The sequence below is a fragment of the Phalacrocorax aristotelis genome, chromosome 2 (assembly GCF_949628215.1).
Source record: "Phalacrocorax aristotelis chromosome 2, bGulAri2.1, whole genome shotgun sequence".
Lineage (NCBI taxonomy): Eukaryota > Metazoa > Chordata > Aves > Suliformes > Phalacrocoracidae > Phalacrocorax > Phalacrocorax aristotelis.
The window spans coordinates 120,148,498-120,170,374 of NC_134277.1; the positions used below are offsets into that span (position 1 = coordinate 120,148,498).

Consider the following 21,877-nt stretch of genomic DNA (forward strand, 5'->3'; position numbering starts at 1 on the left):
CCCCTTACGGTATTTCTGGGCCAGGTCTTCACCCTTCTGATTCCAAGGTCGTATACAGGAAACTAGGAGTAATAAATAACGCCCTAGGGCAAGTTCTAAAATTACACCAGAATGTAGGTAAAAGTTACATCCTATCTTGAGTTATCAGGAATATTTTGATTTCATTCATGTGGAATGAGGTCAGAACCTGCCTGTTCATCTCAAAGCAAGGAACAAAATCACCTATACCTATACCTATGCAGTCATTCAGGATCAATTCTTGGAGAACAGGCATTTCAGTTAGCATGTAGCTTTTCAGTTGCTATAACAATTAAACCAGCACAATCTTGTCCTTTTAAAACTCTACATTGAGTTATTTCTTTTGAACAGACAGAATATAAAATGTACATAGTCTGAAAAGAGTAATAATACTGTATGGAAAACCTGTCAATTTTTAGTGCATTCTTTTGAAAACAGAGTAAAAGGATGTTATGAAATGCAGAGAGGATTTGTCTGACATAGTTCATGATGTGACCACAGTTAGCACAATGCATTTAAGTTGGTATGGCAAGAGTTATACAGCATTTGTAGCATGCCCATGCTGTAACATGTGTCCCATCAAAGAATATGAGAAAAAACAGGAAAATAGTCTAGAAAACAGGGTAGTAGGAGGACTTTTTAGCAAAAGCCACGTTCATAAATCCAGTATAACGACAGTAATGTCAGAGGGCTTCATGCAAGCAGCTCTAGAGGTCTGTAAATGTACTATGCACAGGTACTGCTTCCAAGGTGATTTCCAAAGTATTGATTTCAGTGCTTTTCTCTCCCTGCGCAACCACCTTTACTGGCTTCTTACTGGTCTGTATCACTTTTGCTTGGAGGTTGCTTTCCGAGGACAGAGCTTCTTGAGGAGGGCATTCCATAGCACTTAGCATCTCCTGACAGCATTTTGGATAGCTTTGAAAGCATCTGAGAGTATCGCTGTGCTTTTCATGAGGGAAATAAGAACATTCTTCCACAATTGGCAGAGAATTACAGCTGGATTGATTTTTGTCCTTAAATGTTCCCATGCTGGTGTTCAAAGGTGATCTGTAGTTCTGTGGTGCCTTGACACAAAAACAAGTCCTGATGCATAACTGTCGAAGAACTGTGAAATCTTCGGTGATGGTGTTTCGGAAATTGGGCTTCAGGAGGAGATAGATAACTGGATTGTAGAATGTGGAAGACTTTGCAAAGACAGCGGGCACAGCAAAGGCTAATGGAGGAATCTTATCTATTGATCCAAAAGCTGCCCACATGGCAATAGTGGCATAAGGGCTCCAGGCAGCAAAAAATCCAATGCACACAGCAACACTCAGCTTGCAGAGAAAAAGAGAAAACAGTGAGTTAAAAAATTGCATACATGAAAAAAATAGCCACCAGAATAGTGTGTACCACCTGACTGAAACCCCTTGTTAAAAGTCTTCCCAAGTCGTCCATCATACCTCAACTGCTCTCCAAATGCATATTTTTCTAGCAACTTAATTCTGTCTGAAACTTACTTCAACCTGAAACTTTCAAAGTTAAAATGTATCAGCTCCTACATTTCTCTTCCTCTTCACTAAAGTGCTGTAAAAACTCTTTTTAGACCAAAAAGGAAGCCAACCTAAAGAAAAAGATACCATTCTGGGGGTACACTTGTCTGGATTGCAAAGCTATTCCTATCTACTGTCTAATTCATGAGTCATACCATTTTTCCTGCCTACCGAATGTCTTCCATAACTTTACTGTTGGTGCTCAACTGCAGCCACACACAGGCATCTGACAGCAGAAAACCACATTAATCCTGAAGGTGAATCAGATTAATGAATTGAAGTTAACTCCTACTGCACAAATGTTTCTCCTGATAAACTCTATGAAGAAGGCTTTGGTAGGCCTTTAAAAAAAAACAAAAACAAACAAACAAACAAAAAAACCCCAAACCCAACCAAACACCAGAGAAAAAGAACAGGTTGGGTTTTTTTTATAAATTATCACACACCTATGTAAAATGCAAGGATAAATATCAGATCTGAAATAAACATAAACCTTGAGAAATCTAAAGTAAACTGTAAGCATCAACATGTATAGGAAGATTAACCTGTGGGGCATCATTCTAAGCACTGTTTATAACTTAAGTGCACATATATTTTAAAGACACAAACAAGAATATTCATGCTTTTGAAGAAGCTTCACAAGTCCATGCTTGCCAAAAGTATTTATTTCCAAATAAGGAAGACAGTATCAGTTTAGAGCAGTACTGGATCCAACGGACAGAAGAAAATACATAAGGAAAGTACTTCTGTTTTCAGCTGCTAATTGTGCCACCTGCCTGAGCTGTGCTCTGCAAGTGGCATTACAGAGCTGATAACTAGCTCAGTTAGCTGCAAATCCACCACTTTTCTCAGTGAGGCTCTCGCTATAGATTCAAGGTTGCAAAAATCATGTTTTATTTTTTTATTAAGAGAGATGACATTGTTGTGTTCAGACTGAGAATGAAAGAGGCCCCAAGCACTAACACCAGAGAAACATACATTAGACTCTTTTAAGGCATAAAGATCTCCTCCAAATGCTATTATTTTCTCCCTGAGTTTAATAGTCTCACAAATTTTATTTTACAAGAAGACATGCATTGTGATTGCCAAGAAATATATACCATGAATTTTATGAGGAGCGTCTGTGGCATTTAACAGTTTTCCCTGTTAGGCTAAAATCTGTTAATGAATTTGCATATGTCTCTAGAAAGCCATCCACTGTAATAATAGTGGCACAGGAGAAACTTCACATTTATGGGTGATAACCATTTAGAGCTCTAACCTGTTAGAACTCACAGGAAGCCCAAAGTTAAAGTCATTCGACAGAACTGAGAAAAAAGGTATTTTGACAGAATAAGACTAGTCAAGAAATGATGAAGAAGCAAATCCACAAGATGGGGTGAACTTAATTTTTCTCTTTGTTTCCATAGCATTCTATTTCTTTACATCAGCTGAATGTCTGGCTCTATCTATGGATATGCTGGTGCCATATGCATGGGCTTTATAATCTTCAACTGTCCATGACCAGTATTCAACACCAAAACTAAAAGTGGTCTCTGTGACAAGTAATATGCCTCAGCCCTTCAGAATCACACTAAAAAGAAATGGACATCAGAATAAATTGATGCATTTTCCAGATGGCTTATTTAGGTAGCGATTAATCTTTGGAATTGCAATAGGCTTTACATTGTTCCTATGAAAAGATATTTGGTACATATTTTCAAGGAGCTCTCAGCCAACTTCCCAAACTGCATCAATACAGTTTCTAGAGCAAGGAGGGGATTAAGCTTGCATAACCTGAGCTATCCAAAGACTTATATGCTAAATCTAAGCCAGTCTAGGTTCTTCATAATGTCAAAGGAAAGAGACACATCTCTCCTAAAAGCAATTAATAACATTGAAAGATCTATGTCTAAAATAGATGTGACAGATTGCTCTCAGGTCTTTGTCACTGACAATTTTGAGGAGGTACTTAAGACAACTAACTTTTAGTGGAACACAATTAGGTAAAAGGAACCCCCTTTGAGAAATTTAAGCACATCAACTGTGCATATACGTACATGAATGTAGAAAGAGACTTTGTTATAATTATTTATATTGTCATGCCACATTTTGAAGTCTGGAGTTTAATACAACAGAGCTGGAAAGGACTTAACACTCTCTGTGTATGTTAAGAAGTTTTAAACCACATGCTTGATGAAGTACCTCCATCTCCTTAAGATCAACCAAATGACCAACATGATTCCAAGAAGACAGGTGTGAGGAGTGGGCTAACCAGTGATGCCAACACAAGATGGCAAATAACATCAAGATTTTTATATGCACAGCAAAGGAAGAGAATTTTAATGAGACGGATATGGGGCAAAAAAATTTTCTTAATTCAGTGCACAATATAATAGCCAAAGGTTACCTAAAAAATGTAAGTAGCAGGACAGAAACAAAGTGACATTGGTCCTGTGATTCGAGCCTCAATAACCAACTAGAATTCTGTGAATATGTAGGTTATTTCCAATGATGAGTTCATTTTACCCCAGAAACCTTTGTTCTGTATGACTGATCTGTACATTTGTTCTTTCATTTCATTTCAATAACTCACAAAGGCCACACATCAGCTACATACGCCAAGGGGAACTGTTCTTAAATGAATATGACTTTCACACTATGAGACGGGTCAACTATCCCATTTCATTACATCACTGTGTGATTGATTCAAATATCTCTATGCTATACTTGACAGACAGATGTCAGTTCTGGCCCTGGATTTCCTCCTGTGAAGGTGATATCACCTGAGGCAGCAGTCACCTGTGCATCATTACACAATGAGACCCAGCAAGGACAACAGGCATGCTGAACTGCAGCTGAGCCTTTTCATAATTTCACTCTAGACTTGAGCCCAGCATCTCTCATTAAAGCAAAGAAGAGACATATTGCCTAATTTTAGCCTCAGACTATAATACACAGCGTAGAAACAGCAAAATCAGCCTGTATAGAACAAAAGGAAATCCAGCATAATGTTGTGTGGCTGATTAAGGAACAATGTGATTTAGCTAAACTGCTAAATAAAATAAGATCAGGGACCACTGCCTGGACCTAGCACAGACTAGTCACCTCCACACTGCATCGTGTTGGGCCTTGGGTCTCACCAGCATTCCCTTGTCGTGTCTTGGTGGGCTTAAGACATAATTATTGGGGATTCCGTGTACTTTTTTTCAGTTCAAAGTGCATGAAACAAAGTATTTGTTGCATGCCCTAGGAAGGGGTGTTAGGATCACGTTAGAGTACAGATGCTGCTGGGATAATACTAGCAAAGTGCACAAGGGGGAACTGGTAAAAGACAAATATGCCACAGTCTTGCCCATATCACCTTTTAGGAACAGTCCCTGGTTTGTGCTATCCCCTGGCCTATGCCCAGGCATGGGTAAAACCACACAAGGGAGCACGCTAACAACTAAGCAACAGGGCAATCAGTGGGCCAGCGCTTATGATCTTTAGCCTTATTTTCTTTGATGTTGCAGAAATTACCACCATTTCCTGCTACAACTCCCCAGAATCTTATGCTTTTATGTGCTACCTTTTGCTTCCTAATTCGATGGGAAGACTTTGGGTTCCCAGTTTTCACCTGCACTCCTACAGCATCTAACAATACCAGCTCCTTTGCATTCTACTGACATTTTTTTCCATGACAGAATAATTTTCATATACTCTAAAATTGAAGGAAACAGATATGCACCTTACACCTGCGATACTAGGCTGCTCTAAGGATTCAAGACTGGTTTACATCAACCAGTATTTCAAATAACAAGTGAAGATCTCAATACAGGTAAAAAAATTATGAATGTTAAGGTATTAGGAGTCATTGCTGATCATTTTCGTACCTTGCCATAGCCCAGCATGGAGCTATAACTGCCAACTTCTAATAGATACCATGTTTAGATAACAGTATAATAATTACATAGTCGCTTTGCCTTTTAATTATAAACTACATAAATACTGGATTATCCATATATCTGCCATGTAGTGTGTAATTTCAGCAAGCTTTAATGGAGACCATGTAGATGCTTTAGATTATTCATTCCTCATGTCACTATTTTAGCACCTGCCTACAATTTTAGACTTGACAGCTGACAGTGTGTAATTATCTGCAAATTCCACTAAATCAGTACAACCTGCTGATCTTCAGCCAGCCTGAAGAATTCCTGTTTAGGTCTCCAAATATAATGCAGTAGCTTCAATGTAACAGCCAACATCTATGTTTACAAATTTAATCTACAAAAGAATAATATTGTCCAGAAATATGCACAGAATTTGAGAATTTATTGTGAGATTTGTGTAATATTTTTTTCACTACACTCTACCCTCGCTGTAACAAATTCCCATGGGACTCGGATGAATGTTTGCTATATCAACATGTAGCAAGTAGGATTTAGCAAATTCTTCTATCTGCAGTATAAACTAACTAAAAAATATCCACTTTCAAAGGATCATTACATACCTGTATGGAGACTAGCACATGATTGCTTAAGATTGTCAGGATTGTCAAGAATATTGGTAAGAAGTAGCAATGTACAGAAGATGCAGAAAGAAGAGTCTCTGGTCAAGTTCAGGAAAGATACTTTTGAGTTAGGCCGTGGGCTTATAAAACCCTGTGCCCCCTATGGATCTTTTAGGAAGAACAGAATGACTGTAGCCTGTAGGCACAGACGAGGTCAACCTGCATGCTGCCGGGGCCAGTCCATCCAACCCTGAGGCCAATGCTAGGAACAGGCAGGGAAGCGTCATTTCAGTGTATTCAGCATCTTGCAGGTCTGGACTTGAAGGATCTCTTTGTACAACAGAGAACCTTGCCGGCACATGGATGTTCCTGGTACAAAATTATTAATAAAGGATACTTCACTGTAATAATAAAGAGGGTTTAGAATAGAAAGTTAGAAGTACATTTTCTGCTTCTTAAGAAATATATTGCAAGAAGTTTTTGAATAGGAAGTCTTGAGCATTAATGAATTAGAAGAATCAAGCCCTCCTGAGACGATGTCATTTAAATCAACAGGACTGCATGTTGTCCTTCCTATGAATTATAAATGGTCCATCATTTGTCTCTTCTGTAGAACCTTTACCTTCCTTTGGCATGCAAATTCATTCCTGTCTGCAAAACAGAAAAGAAAATTTGCAGAAAGTGCTTAACGTTTTTCAGTTTATGTATGCAATATGCTTATTGCAGCACAGCCTTAAAAGATTCTCATTTCCCAGAGGCTACAAAGAAGGAGAAATGGGCTCTCAGAAGGCAATTAGATAAGGCTATGACAAAGCCAATAAAATTATATTTTCTTCTTTCACTTTTAAAGGAATTACTATGGGTGAAGCTATTCTGCTGAGAATATGAAGTTTTTCCTACAAATAGTTTCTGACAGGGTAAATGCAACTATTTTCAAAATCTGGAGACTTAGTCCAAATGAATGCTTATAAGCAGCAAATTAATTCCACTGTTGGTTTTTTTTTATGCCTCAAGGGACTATTACAACCTCTACTTTTCTCTTCTGCAAAATAATAAGCCAGTGAGCCAATGCATTGCTAAAATAGAGGAAGAAGTAAAAGAAATTAGAAATTCACGGGCTAAGCTTTGAAAATTCATGGCATGAATTTTACTCCTCCCTTCATTCAACAGCACACAAAGGAGTAAAAAAAGTAAAAACAGTAAACTGCTGTTACAGTACTGTGGTTCAGAAAAAAACACCTGATTCTTACTGGTTTCTGCTCTAAAACAAGTCAATAGGCCTCTTTCCAATGATTACTCTGCTCTCAAGACCTTGGAACAGACCTCTGGCAGCATATTTTAAGCAACCTGGCAGTATTTTGTTCACTTATTCTTTTGTATATACTTAAAGACAGCACCTCACTGTATACATTCAGCTTAATGGTGCCGAGTTGTGCAAGATAAAGGTAATTCTTCTTCAACTGTCTTGCTAAAATATGGCAAAAAAAGTTTTTTTAATGCTGTCTGTTGCCCAAAATTTTTTGGTAGCTATTTATTTTAAAGTGAGCCCTATGATTAGCACACAGCTTACAAAAAATATGCATAAATGGATATGTCCTCTCCTGTACTCAGGCACTACTACATATTGCCTGTGGCTCTAAGTAGAAGCAGTGCTCTAATGTAGCATAAACATTTTATTTACAATGGGTACATCAGCTATGTATCTCTAGTGCAATCCATTCTCCTTGCATCATGGACTACATCGGTTGTCATGATCATTATACGCATCCCAATGAATGAAATACAAAAGTAAACACAATCTCAGCTTGTCCTGCCCTAGGGTCATCTAAACCAGACAGACAGGTGAGGAAGATCTAGGCTCCCTCGGAGGAGCATTTCCAGTGCTAGATTTAGGGCCAGATTTCCTTGTGTGGGTTTACACCTACAGAGCGTATTCAAAGCTTCTTTCTGCCCTTCCTTGTATCCTCAGCACAACTTTTTCTATGTCTCATGATTTGCAAAAGCAAAGTTTTATTCACAGTCAGCATCCACAGGTACACATGCATCACACACAGGGCAAAATCCCAGTGAGCCTCAATGATCCATGGGAGCCACCCTGTCCCAGGAGTGCCCAGCACCCACGCCTCTCTCCTGACATGCCAGGGGAATTCCTAAATTTCACTGAGGATCTCACCAGTGTATTTTGGGCCAGAGGCCTGCTCAAGCAGCTATAACAGCTTTATTCTCAGAAACCAAAGAGCACCCTTGATGCAGCCCTTCATCACCTGAGATCTGCTAGTTCAACCACCACCATCTGCTAAGATGCTACCTGTCCCCCACAGTGGCTCACAAAGATGAAGACAGGTTCCTACAAATCACCTGTTCCTTCTCCTTACTGAATTTATGTTAGTCAGGTAACATTGACCCCAAACTCTGCCTCTGGATCCTTGAAGACTGCAAGATTCACACACTCTGTCTCATGGACCAGACTCTTTCAAGGCTTATCTACCTCTTTCTTCAAAAGCCTGCAACAGCAGAAACCTCTATTATAAAACTGCAGAACGTCTCTCTGCGCAAACTTTGCTGAGAATTCAGGTCGCCGTACGTACCATACCAAAGCCTGGAGACAGAAATATGCAAGAGGCGGAGGCTAACGGGCAAAGCACCAGGCAAAGCAAGAGTGGGTCCTGAATTTGAGTCTTGCAGCTAATTATGACTACACTGGAGGCCTTCGTTTGACAGTTCAACCTTGCTCCAGTTCTCATTGGCAAGGGAAATATTGGCCATAACATCCTATCTTACAGAGTTTTACTGTACACAGAAATCATGGAACTAGGCAGCTAAAGACTGGTAGTTTACTGACCTGTAAAGCTAAGGCATATTACAATCGTATCTTGCAAAATATACCAAAGCAATGATGGCAAAGTCTGAAAAGCAACAGACAAGAACAACCAATGCTATAATTCCTACACCAGGCGGGAAGGAATTAAAATGGTATGCACCAGGCTGTAACAGAAGTCTGATGAACTTGAGACTACTGGAGGCTATCTCACACCCTTCATCTGTCCTCTTTTTCCTCTGTAAACCTTTTCCAGATTAAAAAAATGAAAAAAAGGTATTTTTGCCCAAGATGCCTGGCAACTTTGTAGGACCTGCACATCTGGAAAGCCTAGGATATAGCAGTGGTCACTGTAAATGAGCTAGTCAATTGAGACCACACAAAAATGAAGACAACATTACTGAAAGGTCTAAAGCATTATGGAAGAGTTTTTCTGATCTGAGCCATGCTCACATAAGAATCTAAAAGCACTTCTTTGTAAACTTGTTGCTATTATAAACATTTATGCTGCACAAAAGTAAAAGCCAGCCATAAATATGATGATCCGTATTAAAGGAACAGAATCTCAATTTCACTTTCTTCCCAAATGGAATGTCTGTATTCTTCCACAGCAAGCCTTGACAGTAAGAAACATTCAATATGTTCTTTATCAGTCGACCAGATTCTCCCACACTTGCCAAAAAGTTGATTGTCTTCACCTCAAATTAATAAATATTATACAGTCAATAGTGTAATGTAACTGTAAGTTTGACATTGACTGTGTATTCATCCAGATTCTCTCCTTTAACATGCATTTAGAAACAGCACATCTAATCTCCGAAGGGCTTTGAAATGCTTGCAGCAAATTGCAATGTTGTTGTGCCTTACAACTAAAGCATCTGTTTAAGTTGGACAAAATCAAGAAAGGCATTGAACAGCTGGAATTCTTTCACTTCAGGAGCAGATTTACCCATCATAATGAATTATTCAGATTTACCATCTTCTATTCTAAACTGTAGGTCTTCTTTGAAGAGTAACCTTTATCCAATTTGATTTCCATTATATTTCCTATTATGCATACCTGTAATTAGCCATGGCTTTCAAGATTGCTCGTACCAGTGTATATATAATACTTCCAGTTTTGGAGCTGGTGGTAAAATTTCTATTAATTTAACAAAAAATAATTGAATGAGGATTAAAAAACCCAAGCACTATGTCCGTGCGTTGCAGAAGCCCAATTTAAGAACAATTAACCTGTATAGTCTGCAGATTTGTGTTGTTTCTCTGGAAATCATTGTATTCCATACTAAGAACAAAATAATTTTTTTCAATAAACAATAGTAGAAGAGAGATGTGAATTATTCAATCTTCTCCTTTTCAGCCAAACAATACTTCGGTGTTTTAAATCAGATACCTCAGAAGTGTCACAAATTACAGCCACAAAGAAATACAAGTTGAATACCGGTTTTGTTCAAGGTCATATATGAAGTCTGAATCAGAATAAAAACTGAACACAATCTTTCAGGCCAAAGGCTTACCCCTCATGATTTAAATTCAATGTACTGCAGACAATTCAGAGATGGTATTTGGACAAATACTTGATGAGACATGAAGTTACACTTATGGTGGGTTTTCTCCTGCAACGTCTAGGGGGAGCTCGGGTGTGTTTCTGAAATGGCTTAATCCCAGGGAATTCCTGGAGAAGAGGCAATTTTCTACATCTCTACTTGCATTCATAATAATTATCTGTCTTATCTATATGCTCAGAGCATATTTTCTTCAGAAGCTGGCAAACCCATGCACCTGTGAAGAGATCACATGAGAACAATAGTGTCCTCTGTATGCATTATAATTGATTTTTATAGCACTATATAATAATAAAAGCAATACCAGTACTTAGCCAACCTTGCAAATTCACAAGCACAAAAGCACTATACAGCTCCCATTACATTTTCTAAAAGTCTTGCTACTGTCATTCTAAAAGAGCACAGACAAAACACTACAGACAGATCTTTTAAAATGGGAATTAGATTAGTGACAGCGAACGTTATCTGTATTTTATTGTTCTTTTTTCATAAAAATATTCAATTACTAATAAACAAATAGACTAAAGTGGGCCTAAATTGAACACTATGGCCTGGTTATGTTAATACAGTTTAGCAAAACTTTAGTACAGATTAAAGCAAACTGCAGGAACTTGGGAAACCTCTACACTTACAGAGGAACCTGAAGCATTTTCTTGGAGCCTCAAGGCATAGGCAGCTGCCAAGTAAGAGCTTCCATAATCACAATTCTGAGTTTAGCTGGATTCTTAAGTGTTTAAGTCCCACTTTAAGTGCCCAAATAATTTTCCAGATTTAGGTTTTGAAGACTGAAGCAATGTCCAAACACTTCAGCTGAAGCTGGATCAGACAGTGGAGGCACAGGTCAAACCTGACCAGGACTCCTAAGTTATGGTAACCTGATGTTAGAGGCAGGATGGAGAAGGCTGGAGGAAGAAGGGTCTATAAATTATCTCTAATGTGACAGGTGCTACAAGGTGGGCTGTATTGCAGCTCAAGTCTAGCAGGAAGAGCTACAGTTCAACAAATAATCATTCCAACTACACTACAAAATAGACATATTTGGGGGTTAGTTGTTTTAGCAGAGTTTCTTGGCCATTAACCAAAACAAAAATGTCCCTACTCTGCTCTCAGCTTTTATGAGTTTGACTTAAACCATCCTCTTGGCAGATATCTCCAAGGGATTATCATGTATAACTAGCTCTGGTTTGTATTGTTATTGTTTCAGGGTAAGATACTCTGCAGATAAGCAGTCTGAGTAACTCAAAGAGTTTACAGCCTAACAGTGAAGGTCAGAGCAATTTTGATGGGAAGAAATCAGGGAATAAAAAGAAGAAATATTTGCCAGTACGTGATAAGCAGTCCTGGTAGTATTCCAGCAGCCCAACCAATGTCAACTTCTATGAGATACCAGCATGAATTTTTGAGTTAACATCGCAAAGGAAATTTTGAAGGAGGTATTGTTTTCATTTTGCCAGTGTTTATTAGAAGGAACTTATAAGAATGACAAGTAGCACTGAACATGTATGCACATTTCTGAGTGTTGTGAGCATACAGTGCAACCAGCACCTTGGTCTCACTGAAGAGGAGTATAGAAATTAATTAAGATAAGCTATGAAGATTCTTAAAAGTTAATTAAAGAGTTAAAGGATGTGGTCAAATGAAAGACTTAAGAAAATGAATGACTACTGAATATCCAGGAGTGGGGCAGGAATATACTTAAGAGCTTTAGTTGGCAAATGTTCCATCTAAGAGTTATTACAAAAAAAGAGTAGGTAAGATGGACGTAACTCTTTAGTTCTTAAACTGCTTGGATGAGGAAGATATTTAGGTTACAAGTCCTTGCATTAGACAGAAGGATGGTGTTTCCCACAGTGGTCAAAACCAAGATACTCAAAGGCAGAGACTGGGCAAATTAAGATGTCTAGTGAAGCAACACTGCACTTGGTAATCTGAAGGGAGATGTCAGAGAGAGACCAAGTTTGTTAACATGAAAAAGACAAAACAGATAATCCATATAGAAGCAGATCTGTGAGGTGTCCGGTTGTATTTGCAAATGAGAGTGTCCATACTCCTGAACAGAGAAAGAAGATACGGACCAAAGATCACTTCAAACAGAAAACTGAGAGGTGATGAGGAAGATACTTAGAAGGACATGCCAAACAAATAACTAGAGAAATGAGACAAGGATTCACTGAAAAAAAAAAAAAAAAAAGAAGAAACAAAGATTTTCTCAGTGGAGATAATTAACAGAGTCAAGAGGTAACACTCAGGTCTTTCAAGACGTACATTATCTAGGGAGTGAAGCACACCCAATGCTAGCTGCAAAGTTCCTCTTCTCATTTTTTGGATTATTAAAAAAATAGATGCTGATCTTCTCCTGGAAATGACAGGGACATAGTCTGGCAGCAGGAAACAATTTCCACAACAAATACTGTGACCACAGGTTTAATTTTACTGCATAAGCTAGTGAAACACAAACCTTCAGAAGTTTTGGTTCGAAAAGTATTTACAGAGATACACTTTTCTGTGACCTTGGTCCCTTGTTCAGTTATAAAGAGAATTTGATGTCTACACTACTGTTTAAAATTTATAATAATATAAAGCTTAAGGCTGGATCTCCTCAGATGTCTGTAGCTGGGCAAACAGAATTCACTCACTCAAAACCAGACTGGCTTTTGTAAGCAGTGGCTCAAGAGCATGAGACCAAAATTCACTTCTACATAGTGCTCCAATTTTTAGACTTCCTCTTGACCAAAAGTCTGAAATCTTAATTTTCACAAGTAACAATGCTTTGTGAGCTTAATTATCACCCTCCAGAAACAACAGATCTACTATTTGCATGTTTAGCAACTCATTGCCATGCAGTAAATCTGCATGAGACAATACTGTTGCCTGAAATGAAAATGCAGTAAGAACCATTTTTATTTTCCATCTTTATTCCCGCCTCAGGAACTTTCTTGGTCCTTACACGGTGCTGCCCAGCTGTGCCAAAAAAGCCTTTCCAAAAACTAACTTTCAAATACCTTGACAGTAATGGTTTGTGCATTGCTCATCTTGGCAGGGCCGGAGACGTGCTGTTCCACTGCTTTCCTGGATTCTTTCACAGTCACCAGAATAAGAGAATAGGAAGTGACAATTACTCCACAGGGGAGAATAAAACAGAAGACAAAGAGGACTACACTGTAAGACATGGCCACGGTGTTTACATTGGTGGAACGCCAGTCAATGCAGCAGGCTGTGCCATAGGGCTCCGCTCCGTATTCTCCCCAGTGAGCTAGGGGAGAACAGGCAAAAATTGCTGCGTAAGTCCAAGCACAGGCTATCAAGATTTGTCCATGTTCTCTCCTGAACCTGTTCCCTGGAAGACACAGAACAAGATCAGCATGGTTGCCATGTTTGCATGGAGTTTCCCAAATACAGGCAGCTGAGCAGGGTAATTAAGAGTAACTTTAATAAGTGTTCAAAATACTATAGCATATTGAAGGTTTGTAAGAATAGGGCATGGTTCACAACAATTTGCAAAAACTTAGGTAGCTGAATTCTCTGATACATGTAGGATACTTAGCACAACATAAATCTCTATGAATAAATCTCTATCAAAATGTAGCAATAAACCCTGAAAAAAATAGTTTATTCAGGCCAGCCTTGCTTTCAGATTGGGAACTCTTATTCCATGTTTCCAAATTATCACCCTGATTTAAAAGACCTGAATAGTAATCAACTGCATATATCTAGCCCTATAGTTAGTTATCAGTGTTCACAGAAATAAGAATTGTTTGACTGGATGTTAAAGACCTCCTCTATAAAAATACTTTTTAGGATATGCAACCCAGATAATGGTGGTCCATGTTCACACGAAAAATTGAGTCACTTAAGACAGAGGCATTAGCTTACCATAAGCTGGAAAACAAATTTTGAGGCAGCACACAGTGCTCAGTAATGTCAGTGTTGAGAGACTGCAGATCCCAAACAGCACCCCACAAAATGCATAGAACAAGCAGATCTGTTTCCCATACAGCCACCTGGCAAATAACCAAGAAAGTCAATTTTTGGATGCTATCGTTCTTTCTTAAATGTAATACAAAATAATAGAAATATATTTAGAGTTGTAGCCTTAAAAATTCAATAAAACTGCATGATTAAGTTATTTGTTGATCAATGATCATCTACAAAAGATATTCTAATTTGAAAAATGTACAGCCAATAAAGTAATCATGTCCTGCTTTATTTTTATGATTCACATTTAAGCCTTTTTATTTTTATAAAACAAAGCAGTATATCTTAACGATAATCATTCTGAAATGAAAAATTGACATGCTTGTTACCAGTAGGTCTAGGACATAAAATAATACAGCTTATTACTATTTCTGCTTCTTAATATATATTTTTAAACCTAGTTTTCATCAAAATCAACACATTCTCTTGTGAAGGTTCCCCAGAAGAACAAAAATTTTATCTGAAACACTATACCACCTCCCTTTCTATTCAGACAATGGCATTATTTGCAGTAGCAGTTATCAAAAGCCCTATTCTAGATTTTGAAGACATAATCTCCATTAGTCAATATATTTAGCAATATTTTAACACAGACAGTAATGTGGTAAAAACTAATTACTGGATCTTTTTCTCTTACTTTTTGTTTTGATGCCAAAATGAGGGAAAACTAGATGGGAAAAGGACAGAGAGAGATTTTTTCACACATCAGACCAAACACAGTTTCTTCATTTTGGTTAACTGAAAAGAAAAAATTACCCAGCAGTTATGTTGGGTGAGGTGTTCTCTGTCCTTTGTTAAATATATTCTACTTAATTACACTATTAATCACACATTCTTAGGTTTCTCAATAAAGTGTTTTGGGAAGCCAAATCAGCACTGCATATTCACATCTGTACACGAGGGACATTCTGCAACAACTGGGATAGACCAAAATATTACAAATACCATCCTATCTCAAATCATGCAGAACAGCTCCTGACAACCAGTTCTGATCTTCCTTCACCTTTTCTGTCTAGTGCCCTTCTCTCAAACACTTTCATACCGCCTGGGTTGCACAAATACTATATGAGGTCTAGTAATGAGTCTTTTAAGCCTCCCAAACTTTAAAGGAAGATCACAAAACATAGATTTTGCACAATGATATGAGGTTGAATTCATGTAGAAAAAGAGAAGTAGGGAAGGTAGAAGTTCTAAATTCAGAGTGTTGGCCTAAAAATTAATCCAGAACATTATGTTTCTATGCATCATCTCTACCACTAATTTTGTCATTCACAGTTTCCTTTTCATGGTACCAAACTTCACGGTCCAACTGAAAAAAAAACCCAAAGCATTTCACCATTACTTGAGTAATACTACCCATGAAGAATAAAAGGAGTAGGACGCGGATGTTTGGGAAAAAAATCTTCTCAGCCCTGCAGAAATCAAAAAGATAGTGACCTCAAATGGACATGAACACTAATTAACACCAGCAGTCCACAAAGCTGATGTTACAGAGCACATTTCTCTCAATCCTTCCAATTAATTTCCACTTTTATGTCAAGCAAAGTGGCAGAGTAATTTGGTCTTCACCACTGATACAGACCTCCAAAGGATGTTAAACATCACGTGCATAGTGAACAAACCTGTGTGAAAGGCTGGAGGTTACAGCTAGAGGGTACAATGTCAGAGTCATACCAAGATCACTGATGGCAAGGTTAATAATGAAGTGTTCTGCTGGTTTCAACATATTCTTTTTCTTGCAGGAGACATATAGGAGAATACTGTTCCCACACAAAGAGCATATTCCTGCAGAGAAACACACAACATGAAGAAAAAGTTACTATATGCCATCTTTTTTTTTCCCTGCACAAAAATAAAGTGCTGTCATCATAGCTGGCACTTATCAGATAAACTTGTCACTTTTTTATATTTGCCATTTTCTCTCATTTATATTTAAAATTTTTTTAAAAAAAATTTATTTCTCCTGGTTTCTTCCTGTTTTGTCCATCAGACTATCTGCAAAGATCTAATGAATCATTTTAGAATCATAGAATCATTAAGGTTGGAAAAGACCTCTAGGATCATCAAGTCCAACTGTAAAACCAACACTACCATGTCTCCTAAACCATGCCCTGAAGTGCCACATCTACACATTTTTTTAACTCCTCCAGGGATGGTGACTCCACCACCTCTCTGGGCAGCCTCTTCCAATGCCTGACCACTCTTTCAGTAAAGACTTTTTTCCTAATATCCAATCTAAACCTCCCCTGACACAGCTTGAGGCCATTTACTCTTGTAACTTGGGAGAAGAGACCATCACCCACCTCACTACAACCTCCTTTCAGGTAGTTGTAGAGGGCAATAAGGTCTCCCCTCAGCCTCCTTTTCTCCAGGCTAAACAAACCCAGTTCCCTCAACCTGTCCTCATAAGACCTGCTCTCCAGACCTTTCACCAGCTTCGTTGCCCTTCTCTGGACACACTTCAGCAACTCAGTATCCTTCTTGTACTGAGGAGCCCAAAACTGAACACAGTATTCAAGGTGCAGCCTCACCAGTGCTGAGTATAGGGGCACGATCACTGCCCTGCTCCTACTGGCCACACTATTCCTGATACAAGCCAGTATGATGTTGGCCATCTTGGCCACCTGGGCACACTGCTGGCTCATGTTCAGCTGGCTGTTGACCAGCACCCCTAGACCCTTCTCCACCAGGCAGCTCTCCAGCCACTCTTCCCCAAGCCTGTAGCGTTGCATGGGGTTGTTGTGACCCAAATGCAGGACCCGGCACTTGGCTTTGTTAAGCTTCATACAATTGGCCTTGGCCCATTGATCCAACCTGTTCACATCCCTCTGCAGAGCCTTCCTACCCTCAAGCAGATCAACGCTCCTGCACAGCTTGGTGTCATCTGGAGACTTACTGAGGGTGCACTCGATCCCCTCATCCAGATCATTGATAAATATGTTAAACAAGACTGGCCCCAAAACAGAGCCATTTATCCATTTTATCCATTAAATTAACTGACCTGCCAAAAAAAGATTTTTTTCCTGGAGAAAGCTGTCATTAATTAGGTCAGAGATAATACCCATCTGGCACTGCACACATTTTCCCAGTTCCAGGTCTAGAGCTCTCCATTCACTAACTCTTCTTCCTTTCTCTTTGAGGCATTTTCTTAGAGATGCCTGTTATAGTTCCTATTAATAGTAGGTAATATAGCAAGAATGTTGAATTATGCATGAAAAAAGTGTAGTTAAGTAATGTCTCTACGGTGTGTAGATAGAACTGTTTCCTCTGGGAATGCCGCTTGTACTGTGACACCTGCCAAGAAACTTAAGAAGGCTGCAAGTAGTCTACTAGAAGACAAGGAATTTGCTCTTTACCTTTAAAATAACAGGATCAAAACCTATGATGGATACACGAAGTTAGATAAGAATTAGAGGACCATCTGTTTAGAAGGTCAGGCAACAGTCAAAAACCAGAGCTCTAGGCAGCCTTTTATAGACACACAAGAACAACACTTTCAAACATAAAAGTTTCAGAGGGCAGTGAACATGACAATGTGTAATGAATGGGAAGGTCCCTTAATGAATGCCATGTGAAATCAAGCTGCTGAAGAAACACCAAGTGATTTGTGGACCTCACTGCCTGTTCCTGCATACGTTTGGAAAAAGCAACACTTTACCTATAGAATATAGGTAAATATTCTATTCTATAGAAATTGAGGTTAATAAGTTGCATAGAGACCGCAAACCAGCACTGGCTTTGGGTTATACCCATAAGAGAATATACTTAATTTAATCATACTCACATAGGAAAATAATACATAGTTTTCCCAAATGCTCAATTATGACATTTTCTCATACGGAAACAGAGATTAGCAAGTAATGTTAGACACTGACACTAAATCCCTTTCCACCACTCATCACCTTAAGCCCATTTAAGGTACTTGTAATTCAAAATCCTCTGGAGAGAGAAAAGATACTGTTCTTGAACGTTCTTCTGCTGCAAATGTGCAGCAATTTTGTTCGAAACATTCTTCTTCCAAGACTTCAAAAATACAACAACGAAAACACAGTAAAAGGCAATCATTTTGTTTGAAATTATTTTCATTTTCTTTCCATGTTTTAATATTTTTCAAGGTTTCATTTACATTTCAATCTGGTTATCATTTGGTATCTCTAAAAGGATCATTATCTAAGCAGAATCAGGTTGGCTGAGGTCAAGGAACACAGATAATCAGACTATCAGGATATGCTCTCTCACTGTTCCTACTATAAGATTTATTATAACCAGAGCATAAAAACTGTAGCCACATCAGAGATACCAGTTATACCAAATATCTTCAGTGGCTATGCTACAGGAGAGTAAATCATCACGCTTTCCCTTAGTAAAAACTCAGTTTTATTTTTTGCTTTTATTTCCCATGGTGTCTGTTCTTGTCTGGATTACCAGCTCAAGTCCATATACAGCTTTTTAGTATGCACCAACTGACACCATAGTCATTTTGGGATCTACTTGACTGTATGGTCAAATCCGTCCCTGTTCATATACATTTCCATTGTGAAATTCCTGGAGGGAGAGACAGGAAGAGGTTTTATCTGAAACAATTGTTTTCCTTTTTAAGCATATAATTTTTCTTTCAAATATTATGTGTAACTTTTACAAAATACCATGTACTGGAAACCTCTTTTCCATTTTTCTATTCTTCTTCCTATTAGCAAACACTGGAATAAACTGCTTAATTTACTCATGGAAAGTTTTTCACAGGAGGCTTGACAAATTTTGGTTAGGAATGGTATAAGAGCTCAGCAAATGTTCTAAATGCTCTGTCAGGATCACTCCAAACTCCATTTTCTATAGCCTTGTGAACATATTGCATCTGTTTTCTAAGCAGGGCTCTTCAACAGATTTGGCATGGTGGACAGAGTAGATACTGAAGATACATCCTGAAAAGAGACTCAGTGATCTGAGAGTGGCTGATTATCACAGGATCCAGAAAGAGAAAGTTAAAGAGAAAGTTAAAAAGAAAGTTATGAGGCAACACTATGCTGTATGACTAGCTGAACAAAGATGGGAGAGAACATGGGACAGACATAGATGAAATTTTCACTGTTTTATCAGCAGTGTTGTCAGTAGAGAGGTCTGCGTCTTATTTGTTGTTAATAACACCAAAACCAAAAATAAAGCTACACCATAAAATTTCAGCTCCATCTGGCAGGAATAAAACAACATGAGGTTTCTGATGAGAAATTACCCTATCATTAGTTGAATCAGCTCTGCAAATTCAGGAGTCTCTAAATTGATATGCCTTGTCCAGCCAGGCTGTAAGTCTCCTCTCAAACTCAGCTATCCATATAGAGCTACACTCTAAAAGAAATAGGCCTACATTCATTTATATTTTTCAAACAGAATGTTGAAAAGACATGTTAGTCTTTGAAACCATTAGGATGACAATATTCACTGGCAGTCAATGAGGGTAAAGGCACAGGTTCACTCTTTGTTGGTGCTATGTTTATTTTTTAATAATCCCATACTTCAGGGCTAGTATTGGTTGCCTTAGGGAAGGAAAATTCCAAGGACGATTTTTTTCCTGTTAGGGCATTCATTTGGCTTCTATGTTTTTCTTTTTCACCATCTTCTGAACCACCAGACATCAGCCATGCTTCCTGACTGAATTTAGCCAGGGTGGCCATTGCTCTACCACGTGTCTGGGTTGCCTTTCCCGGCCTCTGGCTCATGGTTATACTGACCAGTACCTTTAGGATTGGATCTGGATTTTTCTCATCAGTGAGACCTATGGAGGATAAATTTGCCTCCTCCCTAAGAGCATAGCCACCTCCCTAGAAACCTCACTTTCTAAGACAGTGACTGGACGTTGGACATAAACCTGATCTTTCCTGGACACATTGTAATTATGGCTTTTGGTATTTTACTTCAGGCATTATAAGGAGTCAGGATATGTTGTTCTATGGTTTGCAATGATGTATGGAAGAGATGCTTTCCTGTTCAGACTTAACAATGATCACGCAGGTGCTAAGAACTGACAGGGCCTCAAAAACCAGCATTCCTGTCCACCTTTATATTCCTAATACTGAATAAAGTTTTTGTACCTAACATAAATGACAGATGAGAAACCTTGTAATGATTTTACTTCATGCTTTTTCCCCCTTTCTTATGAATGTAAAGTTAATCTGTGTCAGAAATAAACTTGACTTTTCCAGGCAAGTCTCCTTACCACATCAAATATGACCAAAGCTCTATAAACACACGCACCATGAAATCATACTTACCAAATACCATATAACACATTCCAACAACAATATCAGCTGATTCTGTTATTTTGGACTGAAATGTTGAGTTCCCAAAAGATGGGCCCATCTGAAAAAGAAAACAGGACGTGGTATTAGAAATTCAATACCCAAGCAGACACCTGTGAGCTCTCTGTAAGGCTATAAGCTGTTTGGTGGGGAAAGGACAGGTAGAATTTTATTTTATTTTATTTTCTGGATTAATAATTAATTTATCTAGATGGAGGATGCAAAGATTACGGAGCCAGGCTCTTTTCAATCACGCCAAGCACTATGACAAGACCCTCTGAACATCAGAGAGCTTTCACTGTGAGGGTGACCAAACACCGGCACAGGTTGCCCAGGGAGATTGTGGAGTCTCCATCCTTACTGGTATTAAAAAAAAAAATCTCAACACAGTCCTGGGCAACAGGCTCCAGGTGGCCCTGCTTGAGGATGGGTGTTGGACCAGAAGGCCTCCAAAAGTCCCTTCCAACCTCAACCATTCTGTGATTCTGTGTAATTTACAGATGAAATTGCAGCCTAGAACTGATGCTGAGGTAAACCAATTTCTATTAATTGGAGGGACATATCTAAATATGAGAATGTCACAACATTACAAATGCAATTGGTGAGCAAGGGTGCATTAAATTTTGGAAACTTGACCTGGCTTATTCCAGGTTTATTCCAGAATATTACTCATCATCATTTTACAACAAACAGAGGAACCAAGGTAGAAAATCTTAACAACGAGGAGTACGGAACTGCAAATATAAACATAAAACAAACAAAAAAACCCACCCAAAACCACCCTTCCTACCTCAAAAAAAAGATAAATGTAGAATAACTAGTAAGTAAAGTTAAGAATGTATTAAATACGTGTATGCATGCACTTAATTCTAAAACATATTTATACCATTTAACTCATAACTTTATATAGGGGTGAGCCAGATAAAGTCTCTCTTTCTTTCTGCTTCCCACAAGCATTCCACCTTTATTTCCCATCCCTGCTCTCCACCTTTCTGAATCTGTCTCATCAAGTGTATTTGCAAACAGAAATATGTGCTCCTTCAGCCCAGAAATTAGCAAAGTATGAGAAAGTAGGGCTGAATGTAGATCAACAGACTTTCCTCTGATGTATAGCTCCTGCCAATTCCCTTAAACTACAACAGACTGAACTCTCTCAAATTTCAGAAAGTGGGTTATTAAATTTAAAAGAATGCATTTCAGGT

The 21,877-nt window shown here is 38.4% G+C and overlaps 1 protein-coding gene across 1 annotated transcript; it reads right to left on the reverse strand.

Annotated features, from left to right (window-relative positions):
* Positions 1–399: 399 nt before the first annotated feature.
* LOC142053943 (opsin-5-like) lies at positions 400–20,736 on the reverse strand. The gene is made up of 5 exons (XM_075086165.1): positions 20,649–20,736; positions 16,005–16,167; positions 14,281–14,408; positions 13,410–13,744; positions 400–1,337 (listed from the first exon to the last, which is right to left on the reverse strand). Exons 1-5 carry the CDS (start codon positions 20,734–20,736, stop codon positions 726–728), a joined length of 1,326 nt encoding a protein of 441 aa, XP_074942266.1. The 3' UTR covers positions 400–725.
* Between the last annotated feature and the right edge of the window lie 1,141 nt (positions 20,737–21,877).